The sequence below is a fragment of the Leguminivora glycinivorella genome, chromosome 5 (assembly GCF_023078275.1).
Source record: "Leguminivora glycinivorella isolate SPB_JAAS2020 chromosome 5, LegGlyc_1.1, whole genome shotgun sequence".
NCBI lineage: Eukaryota > Metazoa > Arthropoda > Insecta > Lepidoptera > Tortricidae > Leguminivora > Leguminivora glycinivorella.
Window position 1 is genome coordinate 17,346,897 of NC_062975.1, and position 23,281 is coordinate 17,370,177.

The 23,281-nt window shown below is 36.1% G+C and overlaps 1 protein-coding gene across 2 annotated transcripts; it reads right to left on the reverse strand.

Moving 5' to 3' along the window:
* Positions 1-751: 751 nt before the first annotated feature.
* On the reverse strand, positions 752-17,139 carry LOC125226626. Of its 2 annotated transcripts, none has more exons than XM_048130660.1 (8): positions 17,056-17,139; positions 15,795-15,980; positions 14,963-15,145; positions 13,463-13,591; positions 12,524-12,757; positions 10,871-10,978; positions 9,323-9,403; positions 752-1,259 (listed from the first exon to the last, which is right to left on the reverse strand). In XM_048130660.1, exons 1-8 carry the CDS (start codon positions 17,111-17,113, stop codon positions 1,183-1,185), a joined length of 1,056 nt encoding a protein of 351 aa, XP_047986617.1. In that variant the 5' UTR covers positions 17,114-17,139; the 3' UTR covers positions 752-1,182. The 2 variants fall into 2 exon arrangements, with proteins under 2 accessions (XP_047986617.1, XP_047986616.1); XM_048130659.1 differs by having other exon boundaries at positions 13,463-13,594.
* Between the last annotated feature and the right edge of the window lie 6,142 nt (positions 17,140-23,281).

A 23,281-nucleotide genomic window follows, 5' to 3' on the forward strand; every position in this document is an offset into this window, starting at 1 on the left:
AGGATATCCACGGTTTTATATGTAACCGACAAAGTGGGACGGTCGACACTAAACTTTGAGGCCCTAAAAAGGTGCTTAAATTTGACATTTATGCACCGGCATCAAAATAATAGCTTTATTAGAGTCTTATTAATCAGTTTTGATTGAAAACCAATTTTCGGTATGTTTTGCCATATTTCACTAAACTGCCCATAGCTCGGTAACTAGAACCGACAAAGTGGGACGTTTTACTAAACTCACTCACATATTATTTTATTAAAAAGAATCATGATTATCATGAAAACATGTATTAAGTAAGTTATACTTTGGTTATACTTATATAAATACAGTTCTTTATTATATTTAAGTCTATAATTTTGGACAATGAGCTGACGCTCAAACCTTTCGTTGATATACCAAAATAAAATAATAGTTATTTGTTCTACAAGGAGGCAAAGTTGTATTTTAACGCCGAGTGTGGAATTGAAAAACGAGCAAGGGAAAGGATTCTATAGTTGAACCACGAGCGAAGCGAGTGGTTCTATAATAGAATCCTGAACTTGCGAGTTTTTAAACACACGAGAAGTAAAATACATTTGCACCCGAGTGTAACACAAAACTTTTCCCCTCACTATAGCGAGGAAGCTACAACGCAAAAAATGCGTTTATCACTGCTTCCAGTAGTTCCACAGTTGGTAAATCATCTTTATTACTAGATTCACCTACTTTTATCAATTTTAAAGCAGTTAATTTGACTTTATTCAAGGTCAAATTACTTTACCCACTAGTGGATAAAATGCGTTTTTACCCGCTGGTATTAAAGGACAAAACACGTGTTTCCGAGCTAGTGAGGGGAAAAAAATCTTTTTTTGGTACATCCATGTGCATGCGTGGCAAATGACGGCGAACAACGCACACAAAACCGAACACGTACGTACGGAGATGTGGCCAATGGCCATATTAATTGACTATGTACATAATTTTATAGACGTTAGTATTGACAGACGTTTAAGCGCCCTCCACACATTCGCGGTGTCGCGCCGCGATACGCACGCAAGTGTGGAGGGCGCTTTAGACGAATAGCCATATTTAAGACGTTTCAAGAGAGGGTGGCCCCCTTGCAAGAACTTTTTTATGAAAAATAACATGGCGTTGTTAAGTATTCTAGTCTAGTCTAGTCAGCCAAACAGGAATGATGATGTCCTAGTGCTGCGTGACCTTCGGCTTCACTTTAGGCGTCACCTTCGGCCTTTTAAGCCCTGCACCGTGACCGTATACCGCTGCAAAAAAATTGCCAATTTAAATGAATGTACAGCGGGGCAATTTCGACTAGGGGACCCCCTAGTCGAAATTGCCCCGCAATTGCAACTGATACATTTTTTGCATGTTTACATTACTTACGCTTACTTACGCTATTTTTAACGGCTTCAATACTAATACTGTGCTATACGACGCGACAATTGCCATAAGGTACATTTTATCATGGAGGAATAAGCAAGGGAAGAGTTGTAACTCCATACAGTAACTCCATTTCTATGTATATAAGTATTATATATTATATATATCGTTGTCTGAGTACCCACAACACAAGCCTTCTTGAGCTTACCGTGGGCCTCAGTCAATCTGTGTAATAATGTCCTATAATATTTATTTATTTATTTATTATTTATACATCAGTAAATGCGGGTTATTTGTATAGGCATAGTTAAGGTAACCTATCGATGTTTCGAAAATCTTTTGTCCGATTATCACTTGTCCGAAAACGGTTGACAGAATTTTTATAATCCAAATAGGTACATTGCTTACCATATTTTTAAAATGTCGCTAGTTTGCTATGCCACATTATCGTTTTCCCGAAACTCTATAACCAGAAGAACGGTTGCCAACTTTATCATTTGACAACCAATTTGTTAACCACCTTTACATAAATCCGATGCTACGTGACATCGAAATGTCATTTTCCCTAATATCATTTTATAGAAATTCAATAACCAGAAGAACGGTTGCCAATCTTATCATTTGACAACCGTTTCGTTAACCACCTTTTCATAAATCCGATGCTACGTGACATCGAAATGTCATTCTCCCTAATATAATTTTATAGAAACATTACAAAAAAAAATAGGTTAGGTTAGAAATGCGACCCCCACGGAAACAAACTTGCTAAGAAAAGTGGGTTAGGTTAGGTTAGAACTGCACCATACAGAAACAAACCCTTACCATAAGAGTGGGTTAGGTTAGGTTAGAACTGCGACCATACAGAAACGAACTTGTGCTAGAGAAGTGGGTTAGGTTAGGTTTGAACTGCGACCCTCACAAAAACAAACATTAGCAAGAAAAGTGGGTTAGGTTAGGTTGGAACTGCGACCATTCAGACACAAACTTGTGCTAGAATAGTGGGTTAGGTTAGGTTAGAACTGCGACCTGTAATGTATCGGATTTAATATCTACTGGCAACCCTCTGGTTGTCACAGTGCTAGCGCTTTACCAAGAACTGTCATTGAATTGCCTGGAGTAAAAGCAATCATAAAATTAACTAAATTGTGTTTTATTTAAAGACTTAATATTGGCGACGAGATGGCTTTAGTTGGAAACATTGAGCATTATAATTCCCAAAAAGATTTCGCGGATTATAATGAAAGGATGGAGCAGTTTTTTATAGTAAATTCCATTGAAGAGAAAATGAAAGTTCCGATGCTTATAACCCTAATAGGACCAGAAACGTACAACGTCTTGAAAAACCTTGTTTCACCAGATAAACCGGCTGAGAAGAGTTATAAGGAGCTGGTAGAAGCCCTAACTAATCATTATGTGGCGAGTAAGTCTGCTGTAGCGGGCAGATACGAGTTTTATATGTGCAAACAAAAGGAGGGACAGAGTGTGAATGATTTTGTGGTGGAAATTAAAGGGAAAGCGGCTTTATGCAAGTTTGGTACATTTTTGAAGGAGGCACTGCGGGACAGGTTGGTGTGTGGACTCATGAGGGAGCATCTTGTCAAAAAGCTGTTAACTGTGGGTGACAGTTTGTCTTTCGAGGAGGCTGTAAAAATTGCTTTGGCTTATGAAAGTGCAGAAAAGGAGACTAAAAATATCCAACCTGTCGGGTCTGTCTGTCAGTCAGAAATAATGAAGCTATCCACAGGCCAGAGAAAACAAATGAAACAACACTCAAAAGAAGATAATGCTCAGCATACCAGAGAATGTAGCCGTTGTGGAGGCAGTCATACTGCGGACAGATGCTTTAAGAAGTCTTGGACCTGTTACAATTGCCAAAGACAAGGGCACATTGCCACAAAGTGTCACTTTCGGCCGGCAGGGGAAAGGAAGCTACTGCAACAGCTTGTGGAGCAGGACAAAGATGATCAGGGCCAGGATGAACAGGATGGTGAAGAAGTAATTCTAGGAAGTATTCAAAATATCAACAGGGACGAGGAAGAAGCAGCATGGTTACCCTTGTAACTAGGAAATCGAATTTCTCTGAAGATGCAAGTGGACACGGGAGCATGTAAATCAGTGATACATAGTAAGGACTTTAAGAAGTATTTTAGTGAAAGTGATTTAAGGAAATGTAGTACTAAATTAAAATCTGTGTCAGGGGAGCCATTGAAAATTTTAGGAGCTGTTAAATTATGGGTAAAGAATATAAAAAAAGAATTATATTTAATAGTGATTGAATGTGACAAATATTTTGAGCCATTAGTTGGTAGAAACTGGTTAAGAATTATTTTTCCTAAATGGCAGAGGTATTTTCAGATTAAACTGCTGGAATCTGAAGGTATAGATAAGAAAAAATTAATTCAAGACATTAAAAAGAAATATGCAAAGGTTTTTGAGAAGGATAGGTCCTCCCATATTTTGAAATTAAAAGCAAGTCTAAAACTGAAGCATGGAGCAGAACCTATCTTTCACAAAGCTTATACTATACCCTATTCAAAGAAAATGGAAGTGGAAAAAGAATTACTAAGTTTAGAAAAGGCCGGAATCATAGAAAAAGTGAGGCATAGTAAATGGGCTAGTCCAATTGTGGTGGCGCAACGAGCTGATAAAAAAATACGTGTTTGTGTGGACTATAAAGTAACACTAAATCAAGTACTGGATAGTGAACATTATCCTCTCCCATTACCTGAGGACATTTTTACTGAATTGTCAGGGGGTAGTGTTTTCTGTGTTTTGGATTTATCGGGTGCATATCAACAGTTATTATTAGAAGAGACGTCTCGTGAGTATATGACAATTAACACCCATTTAGGCTTATTCCGACCAACCCGGTTGCAATTTGGGGTTTCAAGTGGACCGTCAGTATTCCAGTGTGTTATGGACCAAATTTTAGAAGGATTAGGAAATGTCAAGTGTTTTATTGATGATATAGTAATAAAGGGCAAGAGTATTTGGGATTGTTACCAGAATTTAGAAAAAGTCTTGAAACGTTTACTTTGCTACAATGTAAGAATAAATTTAGAAAAGTGTCAGTTTTTCTCAACGGAAATTAAATTTCTTGGCCATATTATTAGCAAAGATGGGGTGAAACCATTACCGGAGAAAGTGGAAGCTATTTTAAAAGCACCGGAACCCAAAACAGTTACTCAGGTGCAAGCTTATCTTGGTCTACTAAACTATTATGGGAAATTTTTACCTAGATTATCAGAATGCTTGACACCCATTTATAATTTACTGAAACAGGATACTCCTTTTAACTGGACAGAGAGTTGCAAAAGAGCTTTTGAAAATAGTAAGAAATTATTATTAGAAAATCAGTTAATAGTACATTATGATGGTAGTAAAGAGTTATTTTTGACATCAGATGCTAGTAAATATGGAGTAGGAGCGGTACTTAGTCATAAAATTGATGGTGAGCCAATTAGTTTTGCATCTGGTACCTTGAATAGTGCACAACAAAATTATTCACAAGTAGAGAAAGAGGCATTGGCCATCATTTTTGCTGTTAAAAAATTTCACAAGTTTTTGTATGGCCGTAAGTTTGTTTTGGTAACTGATCATCAACCTTTGAAATTCATTTTTGATCCTCTAAAGAGAATACCAGTAACTGCTAATGCCAGGCTTCAGAGATGGGCTCTTTTACTGTCTGGTTATAGTTATGAGATTAGGTATCGAAAAGGCACATTACTGGCGAATGCTGATGCCTTATCTCGCTTGCCTTTGCCTGAAGTAACAGTGGAGTCTGAAGAAATAAGCTACTTAAACTTTTCTGAAGATTCACCATTGAATTATAAAGAGATTGCATTGTGTACTAAGACTGATCCAGTACTCAGTAAAGTTTGTGAATTTGTGACTACAGGATGGCCTAAAAGTGTAAATGAGGATTCGCTAAAGCCCTATTTTGTAAAGAGAGCTGAGTTATGTGTAGAACAAAAATGTTTACTATGGGGTAGTAGAGTAGTAATTCCATTAAAATTAAGGTCTAAAGTACTTAGCAATTTTCATGAATCACACCAAGGGGTGGTACAATCTAAAATGTTTATGAGAGAATTTTGCTGGTGGCCAAACATGGGTCAGGATATTGAAAGTTTAATTTTGGGTTGCGACATCTGCCAATCTTCTAGAAGTTTTACTAATACATGTTCACTGTATTCCTGGAAGACCGCAGAGAGTAATTTTGAAAGAGTTCACATTGATTTTTTTTATGTAAACTCTACTAACTACCTATTAATTGTGGATTCTAGATCTAAATGGTTAGATGTACATATTATGCAGAGCACTACAGCCCCACAAGTTATTGAAAAATTATGTAAGACTTTTGCCTTTATAGGGATACCAGCCCAGTTAGTTAGTGATAATGGCCCACCTTTTAACTCTAGTGAATTTGTAACTTTTTTGAAAGCTAATGGATGTGAAGCACTCAAGACTCCTCCGTACCATCCTCAATCCAATGGATTAGCGGAACGGACCGTATTTACTGTCAAAAAGTTCTTATCTAGATTAGAAAATCTTCACCCTAAATTATCTAGAGAAATAAGTTTACAGAATTTCCTTTTTACTTACCGGAACTCACCTAATGCAACGGGAATGTCACCAAATGAACTTCTGTTCAAACAAAAACCTAGAACCAGATTTGATTTAATGAAGCCATATAATGTAATTTCGAGAAAAAATCAGAAAGCAAATAGACAGACAGTATTAATAAATTTTAAGGAGAGGGATAGAGTTTGGTGCAAGGAGTTGAGCAAAGGAAAGGGCTGGGTCAAAGGAACTATTGTGAAAAAATTGAGTGTGGTTAGGTATGTAGTTAATGTGGAGGGTATTCATAAGTATTACCATGCATCCTCTCTAAGGCCTTGTTTTAGCTCTGACTTAGAACACCAAGCGGACATATCTGTAGAACAAGAAACTAGGCCTGAAACGTTGTCTGAGGAGCCACCAGTTCAGCCTTTTAGCGAAGTGGGTTTTGAAAATAATGGGGCACCTTTAGAAGTAGATCGAAATGTTTCCATGGGTGAAAACGTTAGCAGTGGAATGCCAGAGCATCCAGCTGCTGGAGAAGGGGAAAGGGAAAAGGACGTTAGTATCGAAACACCGGCCAGCCCAACATTAAGGAGGTCTACAGAAACAAACTTGTGCTAGAAAAGTGGGTTAGGTTAGGTTAGAACTGCGACCATACAGAAACAAACATTTGCTAAAAAAGTGGGTTAGGTTAGGTTAAAACTGCGATCCTCACGGAAACAAACATTTGCAAGAAAAGTGGGTTAGGTTAAGTTAGAACTGCGACCCTACAGAAACAAACTTGTGCTAGAAAAGTGGGTTAGGTTAGGTTAGAACTGCGACCCTCACAGAAACAAACATTCGTAAAAAAGTCTGCGACCTCGTCCTATAGCCCTGAGGCGGCAATCGAGGGGTTTTAGTGGGTAAACCTTGGGTCTCATTAGCCTATATGGGAGTACCACATAACCATCCCAGGCCGGTCCCTGCGCCTGGGATGGTATGGTATGCGTAAAGCATTTCCCCTGGTTGCAAAAAAAAAAGGTTAGAACTATGACAAAACAAACCTTTGCCACAAACTCTTATGGCAAGAACTCATAGGTCAAGTAAGAACTGCGACCGTGAGGGTCGGGAACTAACTTTTGTTAGAAAATTAAGGATTTATTGAACTTTTGATATAGCGGCTTAATAATATTTCCAATTATAAAACTACTAGCTTTTACCCGCGGCTTCGCCCGCGTAATAAAAGTATTCATTAAGATTTTCATTTGGATCCGTAGGGACCGTAGGTTTCTCTTCGATTGCACATAATACTTTTGCTTGCAATGATTGTAGAAATATTACACATCGACCACAGCGTAGGTAATTCTATATGCGCTGGGGAAACCTTTATAAACATCCCACATAGCCCGTATTTCGACACTATGACCGGTGGGTAAAAAGTACTTTTTTCTGTTATCCCTTACAATTTTTTACATTTTGCTTATACTTATATCGCAAAAGTAAAAAGTAAAAGTAAAAGTAAAAAGCATTTAATTGTCCAACATAGGTATTAGGTACATAAGTACAGGTCTCATTATACATTTTTGTCTCACTATGTTGTGCCGTGAGGCGTACAACTTTTAGTAAGTACTGTGTTACATGCTGTGCACAGTTATCACGAATTATTATCTAACAAATATTCACTAATACTATAATAAGATTTATCAATTAAAAATTTAAATACCTTGCTTTTAAAACTATTAATGTCGTCAATATTTCTTAGCTCATCAGAAAGTTTATTAAACGTAATCTTCAAGCAAGCAAACAACGATCGTCTTAGAGCACATTGATTGTAAGTGACCGCCGACCGATTATCCGTATCTCGCTAACGATACCCATATTATCCGTATCCGTATCGCTATCGCTAACGCTATCGCTATCGCTATCGCTATCGCTATCGCTATCGCTATCGCTATCGCTATCCCTATCGCTTTCCCTATCGCTATCCCTATCGCTATCCCTATCCCTATCCCTTATCAAGATGTTTAATGATATAACACTTTAAGTTCTCGCGCTTTGTACACATATTTAAAGTCACATACAGGTCGAACGCGATTAATTAACATTATTTTTACCTTTTTTTCCAACGTTTCGGCCAGGTTGCACTGGCCGTGGTCGCGGAAGACTGACGTCCCAGCAAAATGTCACCGGAGATATAAACAACACAAGACTACCCGATATTAATTTATATAAATGTTCGGGGTAGACAAATAAATATAATCTACCCGCTTTTAGTTAATGTTTATTTCCCACCATGTTTATTTTAAAGGTAAAAATAATGTTAATTAATCTCGTTCGACCTGTATGTGACTTTAAATATATGTTTAATGATTTCTTATCAAGTGCTAAAATATAAAGTTTCATGGTTTTATCATTTAAAATTAAGAAATCCCATACAAACTTTCAACCTCTTTTTCAACCCCTTCATCCCTTTTTTTCGAAACAAAAAGTAGCCTATGTTCTGTCTCAGGGTCTAAAGATTGTCTGTTCCAAATTTCATCAAAATCGGTTGCGTGGTTTAAGCGGGAAAGCGTAACAGACAGACAGACAGACAGACAGACAGACAGACAGAGTTACTTTCGCATTTATAATATTAGTATGGATACGCCATACAAAATTTCTGTCAAATGATACTTAGGAATTTTAATAAGTGTTAATTCGAATTTCGAACTTTTGATATAGCGGTTAAATAATATTTCGGAATAAAAACTTTACGCGATAAAAAGTAGTTGTCAAATGATTCTTAGGAATTTTAATAAGTGTTGATTCGAATCATAAGCGAAACAAAATTACAGCGAAATAAGAATCGGGAAAATAATAATAGGGGAAAAGTACTTTCGGGCAAACATAACTTAGGCCAATTAATTTAATGGGAAGCGTTTTCGGGCTACTAATAATCGACAATACAATTTTCGACTTTTCATAGGTAACCCATAGTTAAGTAAAGTCTAGGGACAATCACGCGCCAATCACGCGTCAACTAGCGTGAATTATCAGTACCACTACTCGATACTAGGTGGCAACTGCGTCTACTAAAAATTTAATATTAGAACAGTTGACAACTTATATTACAAGCAGAAGGAATTGAAAACAGAATACAGATTAATACTATTGTAATATTAGCTAAAAATTGGTGAGTATTAGACTTTTCGTTCGTCGCGGTATCTATTGACAAGTAGCAGTACTGATAATTTACGCTAGTTGACGCGAGATTGACGCGTGATTGTCGCTAGATGTCACTTAACTATGCCTATACAAATAACCCGCATTTACTGATGTATGGAGTTACAACTCTTCCCTTACTTATTCCTCTATGATTTTATAGAAGGGTACCATATGATGATATATTTATAATGTAAATACTTACGCTCATAAAAGTTATCAGAAGTTTGTGGCGGAAGCAAAGGCTGTCGATTTCTCAATGCTTCATATCGTTTGAATTCATTGACTGAAATTATTAAAAACTTCGTACGGTCGAGTCTTTATTGAACTTTTGATAGACATCTACACAGTTACACAAAAAAATTGTTATTTGTTTTACAAGGGGGCAAAGTCGTTGTTTAACCGCACGTGCCAATATTGATACCCGAGCAAGCGAAAGATTCCAATATTGAACCACTCGCTCTTGAGCGTTGCGAGGGTTTCAAGGCACGAAGGTTGAACAAACTTTGCCACCGAGTGAAACACAAAAATTTTCACCACACCAACGCGAATAAAATACTAACTGTAAAACATCAAATTGAATCAATTCCATCAATGTATTCAATATTTATAATTCAAAATCGTCATTTATATTATAAGTAAATTCTACCAGCCAGCTAAATACGTTAAGTTAAAATTGGTATGAAATTACTTTGCACTCTTTTGGATAAAATGCAATTTTGCGATCCTTTTGCGAATATCAAAATTGATCTTTTCCAGTTGGTGTGGTGAAAATATCTGAACACGCTTTTATGCATAAGAAATTAGTTCAACGGAAAATCAGCAACATGGCGAGGGTCAAATAACAACGGGAAGTAATTAAATGAACAGCCGTTTTTATAAGTGGGCATTTTCAGAATTTGTGACCCCCCAATTAGCGTAAGTTGTTAACAAATATTAACTCACTGTCAGTTTTGTGACGATAAATAAGCATGAAATGTCAATAAAAATATCTATTGCTTTTGTATTAATTACATACATTTTAAGCGATAATCTACATTGAGAATGTGAAAAAAGTAAATTTTTAGACATATTTTATTTTTAGACGACAATTAACGTCACAAAACTGACAGCGAGTTAATTTTTGTTAACAACTTTTGCTAATTGGGGGGGACCCAAATTGTGAAAATGCCCAAGTGATCAAAAACAAAAACAGCCATTTAGTAATTTGGACAGGACAGCATACAAAACGCAAATTATAAATGCAGACATCAATCGCAATGAAAAAATCAACAGTGATAGACGCTTGGCAACATGGGACTCGAACATGGGACAACGTTGGCCCGACAATCCAAAGTCCAAATCCAAATCCAAAGGCCCAACGTGCTACCAAAGGGGTACGTTCCACAAGAAAAAAGGTTAAATCTATATGTTTATAGTTCAATAAGTATATGGATATATTAACATTGAGCTTACAAAACAGTGCAATTATCCATACTAATATTATAAATGGGAAAGTGTGTGTGTCTGTTTGTCCGTCTCTCACGGCCAAACGGAACGACAAATTGACGTGATTTTTTAAGTGGAGATAGTTGAAAGGATGAAGAGTGACATTGGCTACTTTTTGTCTCTTTCTAATGCGAGCGAAGCCGTGGGCAAAAGCTAGTTTGCTATGAATTTATAATGTATTGTTTTCTTTGAATAAATATATGATATGATATGAAGGAATAATAGATTTCTAAAGACTTTTAGATTTAAAATTGTTTGAACGCACCCTTCTTCCTGTACTTCAGAATGACTGTAACCAGAACAATCACGACTATTAAGGACACAATTGCAACTGATCCCATTGATGCCGATAGTGCCAAAGAGCCAGTGTTTTCTGAAATACAAAAGCGTGGATTAGGTACCTATTACGGAAAAATAAATTGTTTTAAAAGATGATAACGTTGCTGTTCGACCCTTTTTGATTATCTATTTTTATTATTATCTCTTTGTCTACGCTGGAAACTTGATCTTTATCCGTCCTATATTCCATCCGTACATTGTTACTTACTTTTAAGATGTCGTAACTTTTCCAGCAATTTTGTTGCAGCATTGTCGAGTTAAAGAAATATAAATAATTATATGTCCGAAGCAAGCTAGAGTAGTTATTCTTATACCTTTAAACGAGCAATTCTTGTATTATTTATTATTTATTTATTTATTTATTTATGAAATAAAACTATGGAAACGGATTAAATCGCGTATAATGAATTTAAAATACATCCCGACGTTTCGAACTCTTTACAGCGTTCGTGGTCAACGGGTGACTGAAGAAAAATTACAATGTGCAAAAGCTACCCACATAGAAGAAATATTAACGAACCATGACCACAAATAATATAGATTTCTAAGGCAGGTTCACACACTGTTAATAAAGCTAGGTATACAATATTCAAAAAATTTACCATTACTATGTTAATAGTTATTTGTTATACAAGGGGGCAAAGTTGTATTTTAACGCCGAGTGTGGAACTGAAAAACGAGCAAGTGAAAGGATTCTATAGTTGAACCACGAGCGAAGCGAGTGGTTCGAGAATAGAATCCTGAACTTGCGAGTTTTTTAACACACGAGAAGTAAAATACATTTGCACCCGAGTGTAACACAAAACTTTTCCCCTCACTATAGCGAGGAAACTACAACGCAAAAAATGCGTTTATCACTGCTTCCAGTAGTTCCATAGGTGGTAAATCATCTTTATTACTAGATTCACCTACTTTTATAAATTTTAAAGTAGTTAATTTGACTTTATTCAAGGTCAAATTACTTTACCCACTAGTGGATAAAATGCGTTTTTACCCGCTGGTATTAAAGGACTAAACATGTGTTTCCGAGCTAGAGAGGGAAAAAAAATAATTAACCAATTAATCTACACAAAATTGACAAAGAACAAACTGCAAATGTCCAACACAAATGCCTCACAGTCTTCGTCGTGCTTGTTCCATTATCAGATGTACTACTGGATCCCAAGCCGGTGATGGTAAAGTAAAGCCATCTTCTCTATTAAAGTTTGGATATTTCTTGATCTCAATGGCCTCTCGCAACATTCTGGGTATATATCGCTTCTCCTAGCCAGAACCAGAGGCTTGTCAAACTTTATAGCATGATTGACTTTATCCATGACATGTTCAGGTTTCGAATCCCGGCCAGAAATAAAGTTTTTTTTTTATTTTTATTTATAAGAGTTTTTTTGTATCTAAAGACATGATATAATAAAATAGAATCGAGCAAAGCTCGGTCGCCCAGATATTTAGGATTAATAATAATAACAGTAAAATGAGCCTTAAATATTGGTCACCTAGAAAACACATGAATTTCTTTATTTCTACCATGCTGCACCGGAATTGCTGGAAAAGTTACGATGTAGGTAGGATAATGACTTACGCGGCACATGGGGATCTTCAGAAGTGGCTTCAACACGTCTGTTGAACGCTAGGCTGATTCTCTTGCTAACCACTCTATCTGAGAGTTGTGGGCCGTCAAGAAAGTACCGTGCTACGCAGTACAGTCCTGTGTCTCTATCGCTCTCTAACAGATTTTTGTATAAAGTTGAGTTGTATAACGTTCCAGACGAATAGTTTGAAGGAGAAACCGCCTTGAGAAGTATGCGTTCAGTACCTGAGAAGCACGAAGTGGTTTTATTATACAAGTTTCCTATCCTTACTTAATAAGGGTTTGTGTTTAAAAATATCCTATTTCTACAAACTTTTCTAAATTTTGGAAAAAAATTCAGCATTTTACCATTTCTAACAAAAAAATAAGGATAGGTGAATGGGCATTTTCGCGAGAACAATCACCAATTTTTTTTTCTAAGGTAGGCAAATTTTATGTTTTTCCTTCTCAAATCTTGAACTCTTTCGATCTAGAACAAAAAACAAGAGACAAAAAATGGTCACTATTTTTTCTATTAATATTTTGCATACTTTACACTTTGTAATCGCTGTACAAAGTGTTTGAAAAATGGCAACGAAGTGCAAGAATTAAATTTGGGACTTTTTTTTTACCTAATAGGATCTAAAGGGTTCGTGATTCTGAGTAGAAAAATATTAAATTTACCTATTTTGGGAAAAAAAAAATTTGAATCTTTTTTCGCAAAAATGCCCGAATAGGCTTCGATCTTCTTAACCCTTAAGGCCGGTTCACACGTATTAAGTTGTCAAGTAATTAACTAAATTTTAACTTAATTTTAATACGTGTGAACCGGCCTTTAAATGCATAGTGTTGTACATATGCATCATCTATTTTTGACTCTAATGACAGCATGTCAAAATTCAAAATTTGAATAAATCTTTGTTAAGGTCATGCATTTAAGGGTTAACGTACCTTTCATTTGATGCCAAGACAGGAGAGCTAGTCGATATCTAACCGCTGAACATGTAAACACTGCTGTACGCGCACCGGTGTCTGTGAACACGCCAGGGGATATCTTTGGCGATTCAAACCGTGGTGGGTCTACTGTAACAAAAACATAACTATATATTGTGTCAAACAGGTCTGTCAGTAAATAAGAACTAAGAAAACTATAGATATCCTTTTCTCTAGCACCGTAAAGAAAAGGATGCATATATTATAGTTTTCTTTGTTCTTATTTACTGACAGATTTATTTGACAGAGTATACTTACCTAGATATGTTTCTGGCACGAACGAAGTGACACTAGTGCCTTCCTTCCGATATTTAGTTCATCGATAACTTACATTGTAATATGTCATTAATCATTATAATTAATTCATTAATTATTGCCGTGGCACTGAATCTTGAGTAGTTTCATGTGCTCTGCCTACCCCTTTTAGGGAATATAGGCTGGAATGTATGTGTATAATGAACAATAATAATAAAACGAACCATATTTTAATAGTTTACATAATTGCTTACATGATTATTCAAGATTTTAGAGATTATTATTAGGGGTGATTATTAACCTTATGTAAGGCTATTTATCGATAAAAGGAATGTCGATGTTTTTGTTTTGTCAAGCACTAACAACTTGACGTTCGTGCCAGAAATATATCTAATAGGTATACTGATTAAGATGTCTACTCTCCACTTGACTAGTTTATTATACTTAAAATAAAATATTTTATGCAGTGTACGAAATAAAGCACCACATGATTAAAAGAAAAATATGGAGAGTAATTATGTTTAATAGTTATTTGTTATACAAGGGGGCAAAGTTGTATTTTAACGCCGAGTGTGGAATTGAAAAACGAGCAAGTGAAAGGATTCTATAGTTGAACCACGAGCGAAGCGAGTGGTTCGAGAATAGAATCCTGAACTTGCGAGTTTTTTAACACACGAGAAGTAAAATACATTTGCACCCGAGTGTAACACAAAACTTTTCCCCTCACTATAGCGAGGAAACTACAACGCAAAAAATGCGTTTATCACTGCTTCCAGTAGTTCCACAGGTGGTAAGTCATCTTTATTACTAGATTCACCTACTTTTATCAATTTTAAAGCAGTTAATTTGACTTTATTCAAGGTCAAATTACTTTACCCACTAGTGGATAAAATGCGTTTTTACCCGCTGGTATTAAAGGACAAAACACGTGTTTCCGAGCTAGTGAGGGGAAAACATAATTTCTATTTAATACGTCAAAGAGAAAGATATAAAGTAAATGAATTGACCGTGACGTGACTCCTCAATATTTCATGGTAATTCTATATTCCGTTTTGCCAGTTCTTAAAAAGAAGCTGATTTGACTAGTAGGAAACTAGCTTATTGTCTGTGAACCATTATGTGTGTTACAAAATATATAATATATGTATATCTAAATCTATGTACTTACTTATATACTATCTTTGTCTTTGTCAGTTTACTTACTTTGTTTTCCTTTACGTGGGTTGTCTTGGCGGTTTGGCAATAATAACTGGAGTTTTACTATCGACCCATTCGGACTTCCGTTATGAAAATCTAGGTATGTGGCGTTGCAAATTATCTCTTTAGCATTTTTGTGAAGTGTGAACGTCGATGATAATTTTACTGTAGAATTTGCTTTGACAGTATCTGGGGAAAAGAGAGTTATATACAGTGTGTAAATATATTAAAGCGAAACTCTTAACGGTGGTTAGTATAGGATATAAAAATCGAATTAATTAAGATTAATGATAACGTTGATGAATTCTATGTCTGGTTTAATTTATCGCCAATGTAAGGCTAAATGTTACAGATTAAAAACGTAGTGATTCAATGCTCTTTGTTATACAGATTATATTAATCAGTTTCTTTTTATGGGATAAGAGGCATACGAGCAGACAGGTCGCCCTTAAAAAAAAATGTTGCTCACAAAATATTGCATATCGTCACTTCTTTGAAAAAATCTCGTATCTCATGCTTCTTCTCAAAGTTAAAACGCAGTAAGTCTATATGCATTCCATACATCATTACTACAATTTTCTTTTCATTGACAGACGAAGAAACAAGTTTTTTTCAAAGTAGTGACGATATTCCACTTTCAACCAACTGTTATTTACTAAATAAAGAAATTACAATAGTAAAAGACTTATTTTTTATTTAAACATTATTTACACACGCGAAACAAAGTCAACATAGGGTACCTACGTAGCTAATAAGTTTTTTTTCGTATTGCTGTTCAAGTGCACGTTGTGGTCGTGCCTTAAATAAACTAAAAATCAAGATATTAAATAATACCTACAAATTTTACTAATTCCATTTCCATCTAAATAAAAGTGTAGGATGTAGTAATTTTCATCTAAGCATGCACTGCAGTCTAAGACGCAGTCCATAGAAGCTCTCTCATTTTCTGTAAATTGATATACCCCTTTATCTGCTATCGTGAAGGTCTCATCGTTTGATCTCAGCACTATATAGAGTTTTTGACCTGTAAAAAAATATTGAGTGTAAATATCACACAAAAAATGGTATTTCCTTCGCTTTAAAGAACCGTCACCCTTTAAAACAGAGGATTCCAAACTTTTATAAGCACGCGCCCTGTCGTCGAAAATTTCAAAATATAATTTTAATAGCTAAAGTTCTATTCTAATTAACACAAGTCAAATTATATTCTATTGAAAATATTTCAACTTGTGCTATCTTAAAGTAGTCACACCACTATATTTATAAATTAAAATCGAAATAAATTACACATATGAAAGAAAAAGTGACCAAGGCCTCCAGTGCCTGAGGCTGGAATCGAACCAGCGTACCCTGCAATCGCGGCAGATGCCTATTTCCGCTCGGCCACCCAGGTCACAGCTGCTGAGGTCGAAATTATCTGTCATATGAGTAATCTATACAAGGACTCGTAGCGCCCTCTGACCATAAGCACAAGTTGAAATATTTTCAATAGAATATAATTTGACTTGTGTTAATTAGAATTGATTTAGCAGCGCCATCTCTCGAGCTGTGTTGAAACCAACCTGAGTTTGGTTCACATGGGGGGGCAAGAACCATACCGTTATACCCCAGGGATGGTCAGAGGGCGCTACGAGTCCTTGTATTAGATTACTCATATGACAGATAATTTCGACCTCAGCAGCTGTGATCTGGGTGGCCGAGCGGAAATAGGCATCTGCCGCGATTGCAGGGTACGCTGGTTCGATTCCAGCCTCAGGCACTGGAGGCCTTGGTCACTTTTTATTTCATGTGTAATTTATTTCGGTTTTAATCTAAAGTTCTACGCTTAGTCTTAGATTCATACATAATATATTCATTCATCATGCCTGTATCCCATAAAAGGGTAGTCAGAGCACATGAAACTACTGAAGTGTCAGTGCCACTCATGGCAAAGAAGGGGTTGAATGAAAACGAAATTGTGACATTGCAGTGACAAGTTGCCAGCATCTCGCCTACCTACGCTACAAATTAACGTAATCGAGCTGCTACTATCAGGAACAAGAAAATAATAATAGGCGAAACTTTTACAATATACCTAATATTGGTAACGCAAAACTTACTAATAGCCCCTTTAGAACTTATTACTGAGAAAACCAACAAAAATAATAAACTTGGCATCACTAAATCACAATAGTACACTACTCTGCAAAACACTACACATTACTGTTTAATAAGGAAGGAATTACATTATAATATAAGGAAAATATGAATTATAAATCGAAGGACACACTAGGCATCGAAAGTCCAATGGGCATGACTACATGTCATGAACGCTGTAAAACGAAGTGGCAACGTCGCGTTTTTACAAGCTTTTATTTAACTTGCCTTGTTTAGTATGTTAGTTTGGGTCAAAACGTATAAGCTAAAGACCCACTTCCCGGTTTCCTATTGAGCTGAAATTTTGCACACATATGTAAATCACGTGACAATGCAATATTATGTATCATGGAGCTGATCTAATGATGGAGCAGAAAGCTGGTCATAGGCGCTCTGTTATGAAACGTCGTATCCCCATCGAGTAAGGGGTTCTTAAAAACGTCTCGGAGAGCAGTAGATGACTGTTGAAAGAAAGGTTTATTCGGCGATAAAAGCTTGTTCCAAAAATGTAACTTTTGCAAAAAACTTATTAGTCTCTCAGAGTGGTTTCGCGCTACGTCTACGTATAAGATCCTTCGTAGCCGTAGAACTATTTGTATGAGTTTACGCACTAGATCCGATCTCCGTCATCCGATTTCTTTCCGTCATTCTTCGTTTTTCGTGCCTAAACTACAATACGAATAGTTCTACGGCTACAACGAATCTTATTTTCACGGGTTTGGAGTGGATTCGGATCGGACGTGTAGTGCTTCTAGTGCTAAACCGCTCTGAGGCAAGCGGCTCTCCACCCACGGCGGAGTCTGCATCTGCATTCGAAGCCCCCCATTCACGGTACGATCTATCTGTACGATCCGTCGCAACAGATTAATCGAAACGACCGATTCACAGTGCATGTCAATATCGTTAACGATTTACTTGATCGCATACGATACCAGACATCGCAACAAAATCTCTTCTTGCGACCAGCGATTCGATTTCTATCTTATACTTAACCTACTTTAATATTCCGTTTCGTTCGAGTAGATCGTTTGCGATCGATCGTAAACGATCAATTGCTTCGTGTATAGCTGGCACTTTCGATGCGACCAACCGCCACAATATCTGTCCGGTCGATCGAAACGATGAATCGTAATCGTAATCGAATGGGGGGCTTTAGTGGTTCTAGACCGTAGTCCTTCACAGTTCCTCCGGACCAGCTGGCTGACAATGCGTGAATGCATTTTCCCACCCTAGTAAAAGAAAAAAAGTCACGCAATGGTAATGTTATGGTAAATCGTCTGCTTCGCTTTACAGTCGCTGCCCCGTAGCTATCGGTGATATTTTCGCATCTAGTGAATCCCTGGCTTAGGGACCGGCCACATCAGAGCGTCGCGTGTCTCGGGGCGCGCCAGGTGGCGTGGCGGCGGACGTCCGTTGCGCGCCCCGAGACACGCGACGCTTAAGTGGGAACGCTGGCTTACGTTTATTTTGGTAGCACATGTTTATATTTTCTATTTATATACCTATACAAAGTCGAAGCCCTCCCCATGTAGCTTAATACAAGTAATACATTCTGAGATAATAAAACGGGTTTCCAATTTCCAATAAGAGTATTATCATGTATTGAACTTATGTGTGTAATATTACATCGGACGGGAGTAATAATATTTCCTCAGTGATTTTAATGAACTCAAATTTCATAACGAGATTTGAAGAGGGTAATATAATAATGTGTAGGTTACATCTTTACAGATTTAAATATTATAAATATTTTCCACGTTAACTTCGCTCTGTATAATATATTTAAATATCGTGTATATTTTTTGATTATAGTAACATTTGTTAGACACTAATTACTGGTGTATGTATTATCAAATGTTACCTAATATCAAGGATTATTTATATAGGATTTACAGTCTCCGTACTAAGAATCGTACCTTATTATTTTAGCGCCACCTATTAAATACTATCATAACTACACTGAGGATGCCTACATATTTAATTTTTTCAAACTGTGTATTGACGTGATATCATGATATGAAATTAAAATAAAGAAGCATGCCGTTTGTTCTTATAAAAATAAAAACTCGCAAAAATATTTCGGGAAAATATGATTTTGGCCACTTCCAGGCTGTGAAACAGCGCCATCTAGTTTTAAGCCTAAAAGGCCCATACATTTCAGGGGTACGCTTTTTTGTATGAGCTTTATCTGTCCCGTATTATGGTCCTTGCTAATATTGTAAAATATCATTTCACACAGATGATGGCAGAGGTGGTAAAATATAATACTGCTCTTTTCTGCACTTATATCGTAATGTACTATTTCATGAAGCCCATTGTGAGCAGAACACAGCAAATTCAGCAAATTCTTAAGAAGAAAGTTTAAGAATCACTGTTGTTCAACTCTTACACTGAAGTTTGTGCATACAAAACAAGGTTCTCTTATTTATTATTCGCGGGACTTTGACTAAAATGCGACAAATTTTAACGAAATACGTTAATTAAACTTTGGCGTCTCTTTTGTCAGTTTGTAAGGACAAAGTGAATATTTTTATATTAAAGGAAAAAATGGAAAAATTTACGCTTCCGGCGGGACTTGAACCCGCACCATATAATATTTGTAGCATCGAAAATTTCTCCTTTTTTTGATAATAAAAATCTAAATTAACTTTTTGTCCGTTACTTTGCGTGGGGGAATCCCTCAAGAAATATCATCAAAATACGAGATGTCTCCCATTTTTAGGGTTCCGTCCCAAAAAGGTGCAAAAGGAACCCTTATGGTGCGACTCTGTTTTATGAATTTTTGTACTGCTCTCACACTTGTCCGTTCTAATAAATGATTATCAAATGTCAGTCTTAAGACGCTACAGGAGCAAAAATGCTAAAATGGAAAGGAGCCCCCCTTTCTTTTTGGGAATTCTAGTTTTATATACTAGTGTTATTAACTAGATTTATCGAAAAAAAAAATAGTCCATTAAGAACAACTCAGTTAAAAAATCTTTAAAATCCAGGTTCCGCTCTCGACTTTTTCTTCCATCAAAACTTGAAAATCTGAATAACAATGAAATAATCTTTGTCGGACCCTTTGGTTTTTACTCCATAATCAATAACGCCGTTTTTGGACATTCTTGATGGGCTGTAGCGTCTTATAAGAATATAAAAAAAATCAGAGGCTTTACTCAAAGAAAAAGCATATTATTTATTTAAATATTTCAGAATTTTTTAACTTCTATTCGGTAAAAATATAAAAGGCAAAAGACAAAGAGCTAGTGATACTTACCTGAAAGCAGTTGAATGAAGGGTTTATTTTTAACAATATTACACATGAAATCCTCGCTTTAATTTGTTAATATTGTACAAAATAGAAATTAGGCTTACAAAAAGTCTGTAGGTAACTCATACATACATAGATAAATCCACGCCCGTATTCCCAAATGGCGTAGGCAGGGTAAAGAGCATAAGATTATATCATTGATCATAAAATAACACTCATAACAGATTCAATTCTATGTACCTTGTTATATGTTTTTATACCAAATAAATATTTTTTCTTTCTTTTCTTTTCTTTCAATTCCATGTAATCTTTTACAGAGTACTTCATCATCATCATCATCATTTCAGCCATTAATCGCCCACTGCTGAGCATAGGCCTCCCTTCGTGTACGCCACTTATCCCGGTCCTGGGCTAATCTCATCCAGAAGTGCCCCGCAGTTTTTCGGATGTCGTCCAGAGTACTTACAGAGGGTTATCTAACAAAAGGTTTCTCAATTTGCTCTTAAATGCTTCGTCACATGGCTCATTCCTCAAGTCGGCAGGTATGTTTCGTAGTAAGTCGGGTCGAATGACTCGAGGGTTTTTTCTTGAAAGTACCATTCGACAGGGAACTGTTCTCAGACGCCCTATAGCTCGAAGCTGTTCGCCCGGAAGATAAATTGTGTGTAAATTGGAATGTATTATGTTAAATAAAATAAAATAATTTAGTAAATAGTATTAAGTAACTAACTATGTTTGTAACTTGTACTAACACTTTAGCACCTAAGGTTAAGAAACAACAGTAAATGTGATGAAAGGGAGCCTATTCCTGCCAACAAACTGTTCTACAGTTTGGCGGAAAGTTTTATGTAAAAACTGTTTCACTTTTATTGACTAAATAATTTAATTTTTTTTTAATGTCTAACATTTATAACAGTGTGCGTAGCCGAATGCACAAACACTCACAAAACGCTCACGATAATATCTCTTTCGTAGCTGTCTATCTCTATCGCTCTTGCGTATTGGCGCGACAGAGCCAGACTACATTTCTCTGTACGGTTATTATACATATTTCTTTGCATATCGTATTATTATTTAAGTGTTCTAAGATATACGTGTCAAAACGTAGACTTCTTTCACCTCGTGTTAAATATTGTGGTGAAAACTTCTGTGTTTCATTCGGTGGCAAAATTTGTTTGTCCTTAGTATTATGTTGGTATTTTGATTATGATATGATTATGTTACATCCCTTCAACTTCATGTAAATATTTCTACGCCGTTGCATGTCGGCAGAATATGCTATTCGAACACCTATTTTACTAATCAAAACTGTACCATATTCTTAGGTACATAAATGATTATGATTATTATAATAAATAAATAATAAATAAATAAATAAATAAATATTATAGGACATTCTTACACAGATTGACTGAGGCCCACGGTAAGCTCAAGAAGGCTTGTGTTGTGGGTACTCAGACAACGATATATATAATATATACATAGGAAACATCCATGACTCAGGAACAAATATCTGTGCTCATCACACAAATAAATGCCCTTACCGGGATTCGAACCCGGGACCGCGGCGTAGCAGGCAGGGTCACTACCGACTGCGCCAGACCGGTCGTCATGTATTATGAAACCGTCATTGCTCGCACCCCTCAAGATTGTTAGACAAATAACTATTTCGGTAGGTACCATTGAATCGTGTACGTCATTCCATCGTATCCTCATTGGCCAATAATAATCTCTTGAACGATAACATTTTGGGACGAAATTGCTTTTCTCATAACACGTGGATATTTATTTATAGGTTGTCGTAAAATACGGGCGGAATTGGGTATCGAAGAATTTGATAAGGTAAAAATAGGTAAGGTTAGGTGGGTGCAGGCTAACATAGTTTATTTTACCTGGGCCAAGAGAAATGATATGAAATTACCCTTCGTGTTAAGGCCGGTTGCATCAAACCGTCTGTCACCGTTAAAGCATTCGTTAAATTTTATTGCATGGGGAGTTCCATAGATGCTGCGTGACGATGATGTGTTTGTCAAATGTGGTTGATGCAACTGGCCCTTTGTTTGTCTAGGTAAGTAGGTAGAGTCCCTAGCCTTGTACGAGTAAGTGTATTGTTAATGATACAGTTATATGCCTACCCATATGTAATATAACCTAAATTACCTGTATGAAATACAATACAAGGCTCATAATGATTGCTAGGATTTAAAAAAATATGTTTTTTCTAGTGTCTGTTGTATCTGATAATTTGATTTGTTCCTTAGTTGGAAATAGGACTTGATGTTTTTTTTTTCCTAAATATCATACCAACCCATCATATCCAGAAAATATTGCCAGTTATAAAATATATTTATGAAAGCCATCCGATATTCCTTTGACTCAGTTTGTCTGTATTAATGATACTATCACTTTTCTTTTACATGAAGTAATTTTTCAACTACTTTACAGCACTTCTCAGTTGAACTAATTTTGAGGCGTTTGCAGAAAATTCCTATGATTTACCGTGCTTGACGTTCATATTTGGCACTGCCTCCTAATTAAGAGTTTTGTTATAAGCCAATATTTGTTGCTTCAATCTTCGTGTTTCTTGCATGTTTACCAGGGAAAGTTAATATTTACTGCAAAAAGCCTTGAAAACCTTTGCCCAACATTATCTTCATACAGGAGATGGATAAATATGCCGATTCTTCGTTACCTGTTAAAATTACCCATAATCGTCATCTGAAATAAAGAGATTATCGATAAGTTGGTCACACTCTATTGGTATTTTAGGTTATTTGTTTGTTTACGAAAAAACTTATTTACAGAATGTTTTCGCTTAAATCGTAGACTGTACATGATAAGTACTACTTTAAATTGATTAAATGAGTAGGTAATTGTTAGCAACTCGAAACGAAAATATAATAAAATACTAGTTACCGACTTGCATATATCCAGTG

Bases quoted from the DNA above. Each gene is read 5' to 3' on its own strand.
- LOC125226626 (XM_048130659.1), bottom strand. From the start codon at position 17,113: ATGCCAAGTTTATTATTTTTGTTGGTTTTCTCAGTAATAAGTTCTAAA. The intron at 13,595-14,962 runs GTAAGTAAACTG...TTTTTGTTACAG, and splicing joins CCCACGTAAAGGAAAACAAA to TAGACCCACCACGGTTTGAA. The intron at 1,260-9,322 runs GTAAGTATTTAC...ATTTTTTTGCAG, and splicing joins TTCTGATAACTTTTATGAGC to CGGTATACGGTCACGGTGCA.